The 4,644-nt window shown below is 43.3% G+C and overlaps 1 protein-coding gene across 1 annotated transcript; it reads left to right on the plus strand.

Annotated features, from left to right (window-relative positions):
- Position 1: 1 nt before the first annotated feature.
- RRAD (RRAD, Ras related glycolysis inhibitor and calcium channel regulator) lies at positions 2 to 3,364 on the plus strand (the record flags this gene model as incomplete). Its single annotated transcript, XM_018086106.2, has 4 exons — positions 2 to 146; positions 254 to 327; positions 821 to 1,025; positions 2,485 to 3,364. Coding segments are annotated over 4 exons (702 nt in total), but the record flags the coding sequence as incomplete, so codon positions are not given.
- Positions 3,365 to 4,644: the final 1,280 nt, after the last annotated feature.

Here is a 4,644-nt window from a genome sequence, read left to right on the forward strand (position 1 = left end):
CTCCTCCGACTCCGTCATCTCCTCGGGCAGCGACTCCGACAGCAGCCTCTACAAGGTGATCCTGCTGGGCGAGCACGGCGTGGGCAAGACCAGCCTGGCGCGCATCTTCGGCGGCGTGGAGGATGGAGCGGACGCGGACGAGGCCGGTGAGGGACCCGCGGCACCTCCCCGGGCGGCCCCCACGGCCACCCCCTCCCAGACCTCCCAGGAGAATAACTTCTTTTGTTCTGAACTTTTTTTTTTCCCCCCGTAGGAAATACATACGACAGATCAATTATTGTCGATGGAGAAGAAGCGTCTCTCGTGGTGTTTGATATATGGGAGCAGGTACTTAACAGCTTTTTCTTTCTTTTTCCTCTATGGTTTGGTCCGTGGTTCTCATTAAAAAAAAAGTAGAAATGGAACAACTATGCTGACATTAAAAAATTGGAGTTCATACTGCCTTTTGTTCTCTCCTGCAATTAATTTCTTGTAGCTAGGCAGGCAATTAAAAAACCTGAATAGAGCTGGAGTGAGAATCCCTTAATGCTTTGAATAATCAGCAGCTTACATGAGCAGCCCAGGGAATTACTGTAAAATTAGAGATTCACAATCTGATCAGTGCAGACCTGATACCATTTCTGGAAACAAGAGAATTTTCTTTTGTGTTGCATTTTAAAGAACAAAATCTTTAAAACTGTTGGGACGTTGGCTTACTTTTACTGACTCTTTATAACAAAACTAAGAAAAATATCTATAAGGTGCTCACATTAATTACATCATTACTCACTGTTGAATAGATTTTTCAGTGCAATAAATCTATTTCTTGTCTTCTTTTTAGGATGACAGCCAATGGCTCCAGAACCACTGTATGAAAATGGGAGATGCCTATATTATTGTGTATTCAGTGACAGACAAAGTTAGTTTTGAAAAGGCCTCTGAGCTAAGAATCCAGTTAAGAAGAGCAAGGCAAACAGAAGACATTCCTATTATCCTTGTGGGCAATAAAAGTGACCTGGTCAGGTCCCGGGAAGTCTCAGTTGATGGTAAGAGACACTATGAATTTGCACAATAATGTCTAAAGTAGTAGCAAAGACTGTGGAGGATCGTGGCCAATAGAAATTGTCTGGGTTTGATGTAGAAAAATGTATGATTTGGAGTACACTGGAGAAATGAAGCCAGCTGGTTCCTGCTGAGGGACCTGGTACCACAGAAAGCAGTGGAGATGGTGCTGGGGGAAGATGTCTGAACTGCAGTATGAGAGAAAAAAATGCATCAGAGCTGTAGCTTTAGCACCCTGCTTTGTCTAGGACCTGTTTTTGGTCAGTATTATCTTAAGGCTTTCACTGCATGCGCTGTGTGCAGCAGCAGTTGCCAGGCTCAGGACGGGGTAGCCCGAGCTTTGCTTTGTGAGGGACTGGAGCTGCCACGTCACAGAGCCCAGGCAGCCTTTGGAAAGGGTGATCCCATACAGCCTGTACAACCCCCTTCTTCTGGAAGGGATTCCATCACATCTGAGTTGAGCTGGTGGGACCAGCCTCTCACAACTCAACATCTCTTTGTAGATGTTCTCTGGTTGTGATCAGTGAGAATTTCTCAGCTGGTTCCAGCTTGCATTTCAGTAACCAGAGCACAGGAACCACTGCCAACACCACAGTATTAATTCTGTGAAATTTGAACATTTTGTGAGGTTTTTTTGTTTGTTTACTCTGGAATATTGGTGCCTGGATGATGATGAACCATCCCTTGCTGTCAGGTTTTGCCATGATCCCTGTGCTAAATGCCTGCATAGGGGGTTGATTTGAGTTCCTCAGGAGATTATCACTTCTTTCGGGCCGGTGGCAGTGCATGTTTGACCTGCCCTGGTTCTGACATCCATACTTTCCTCAGGTTTACAACTTGGCCATTATTTACCACAGTTGACCATGGAAACTTGTGCTGCAGCAACGTTCCAGGGTTTTGTGCTCATGGCTGGAACACTGAGCATCTTGCATTTCGAATGCAGCCCCAGTCAGATCCAGGGGTGTGCAACCTCATGACCTCTAGTGACATGTTCAGTGACTTGACCCTGTGGCCTGCATCAGCTTCATTTGCAGTTAGTGTGGAAAACTCACTTGTTACAGCAAGGCAGAGGTGCAGAATTGCTCAACAACTTCCAGAATAAAATCCATTTCTTTCTATACCTCGCACTGTTCCTTATCAAACAGCAAACATGCATCCAAGTGCCTCTCCTGTATCAGCTTTACTCTTCACAATACTGGGACAGTCTGGCATTCAGTGCCATTGGTCAAATGAGATTTCTGACCACACCACAACAAAACCAAGAGTAAGGGGGCAAAACCGTGAGAGCCAATTTGGGCTTTTCTACTATAGAGTAAAGCTCTTTCCTGGCATTGAAGGCATTTTCTGTGCTTAGAGCCAGTTTTTGTTTTGTTTTTCTGCCCTATGTAAAATGAAGAGAAAAAGTCCATCTCCACTCATGTTCCCTCTTCTCTTTCCCTGCAGAGGGCCGGGCCTGTGCTGTGGTGTTTGACTGCAAATTCATCGAGACCTCAGCTGCTCTTCACCACAACGTCAAGGACCTGTTCGAGGGCATCGTTCGGCAGATCAGGCTCCGCAAGGACAGCAAGGAAGACAATGCCAGGAGGATGGCCAACACCAAGAGGAGGGAAAGCATAGGCAAAAAGGCAAAGCGATTCCTTGGGAGAATTGTGGCAAAGAACAATAAGAAGATGGCTTTCAAGGCAAAATCAAAGTCCTGCCATGACTTATCAGTGCTATAGGAGCTCTCAGCAAGGCCAGATGGTGCACGTGATGAACAGGCCTTGGACTGTTATGAGAAGTGTGTAGATGATCCTCGTGGTGATAACAAGAATGACTTATCCATTGAGACTCATTAATGCCTTAAGGTGCTCAAGCAAGTCTGGAAGTTACACCACAATGCTTCATTGATAAATGGTTTAAGTTTCAATGTGTGCAAGTAAATGAACTAACTTGAAATATGTGGCTTGACATGCCCACAATTTCGCTGTGTACATATGTTCTATATCCTCTTGTCCTGTGGATACCAGAGATGAAAAGATAAGAAAGAATAATAAGTATCACCATAGACTTGTCTCGTTTGCAGAGCAAAACTTAAACTTGTACGCAGGCTCGTACACTCTTTTTAGTATAATGCAAGCAATGATAAATCTTTTTAAACTTCAGTGTGGGGAGGAGGGGGTAGAACCACATCAGAATGGGAGAAAACAAATTATATATATATTTAAATACAGAACAGATATCATTTTATGAAGTTAATTTGCACTTCCATTAACTGTTATTCAATGAATTGGTTACTTGTTTACATGCAGATTTTATAATAAAGTATTATTTCCTGTTATAATAAACTGTGCTTTTCTCATAGTATGGGTAAAGAATGGGAGAGCAGTATTTTTATACTGAACTTTTTCAGTGTACAAAACATTATACAGAGACCATGTAGATTTACCTGTGATAAAGTTCTAGAACAAGTTGAATTGGGAAAATCCTGTGTCATTTAATAGATAATTTCTCTAAGAAACAAACCCTGCTTTTATGAACACTCTGCTTCAACAGCTCATATGAGAAGGAAGGCCCTGACCCTTCATATTATGTTCATCCTCAGTCTGGTTCTCATCGGCTGTGGCAGGAGCAGGGCTCTATAAAATGCCTTTAGTTAGGTTGAAGTCTTGTGTTTATACTGATAAATTGAATCCTGTCGTGTTTGAAGTCCTGTCCTGGCTTGATGATCTTGTGTTACAGCCAATAAGCAAATGCAGGAGGTTGTTTTTTGTCTTTGTGGAGCAGTGTAACAGTCTAATCTACCCACAATCGTGTGGACCCCTCCCAGTGGTTTCAGGAAGTTCAAGGCAGCCTGGTAAAGGTGTTTGGAGGAGTTCTAGGTTTCAGTTGTGTCTTGTGGCCTTCAGTGCTGTTAAAGTTTTCATGTTAATTTAGTGTGTTATAATCTATGTGTTCCCATGATTCTTCCCTATTTGCTATTAATGAAGTTAAAACCCAATTATGTCGCAGTGAAAAAACTTGGGCTTATGGCATTTGCCTTATAAATTCCTTTTCATGGGATAATTCTCTTAAAAGTAATCTGTGAACTTAATTCTCAAAACCAGTAAAACATAGGACCTTCTCTTTCTCCTGTCCCTGCCTGGATCCCACTTGTTAAAGAGGTTGTTCAGCTTCCCAAGAGCCCTGTTTGTGCAGGGTGCTGAGGGGTGACCTTTCCCCTACAGCACGAAGATTCCATCAGCTGGTACAGCTCACACTGGGCTTCCCAGAGTTCAGGCAACTCTCCACTGATTTATCCCAGTGCTTGGGCCATTTAGTTATCCCGTGCTTGGAACATGGAACAGTTAATACTGCAGGAAATCCCACCTGATTTCCACAGGGAATGCAAGAATTAGTGTCTCCTGATGTGCTGCTGGTGGACACAACTGGTTACAGCACAGTTCAGCTTGTGTTGCTGATAACAGGTCACATTTCTTATGAATAGAGAATTTTGTCCTGCTGAAAACCCTCACATTTACCTGAGGATACATTTTAGGTGAATTTGGCTTTTCTTTAACTAGCCTGGCTTCCTGGCAAGGTGTTCTCTGCTATGGAACATGTAAACACTGTCAGAGGATCTGT

The sequence above is a fragment of the Manacus vitellinus genome, unplaced genomic scaffold, assembly GCF_001715985.3.
Source record: "Manacus vitellinus isolate BGI_N305 unplaced genomic scaffold, ASM171598v3 scaffold_10_pilon, whole genome shotgun sequence".
In the NCBI taxonomy this organism is placed as follows: Eukaryota; Metazoa; Chordata; class Aves; order Passeriformes; family Pipridae; genus Manacus; species Manacus vitellinus.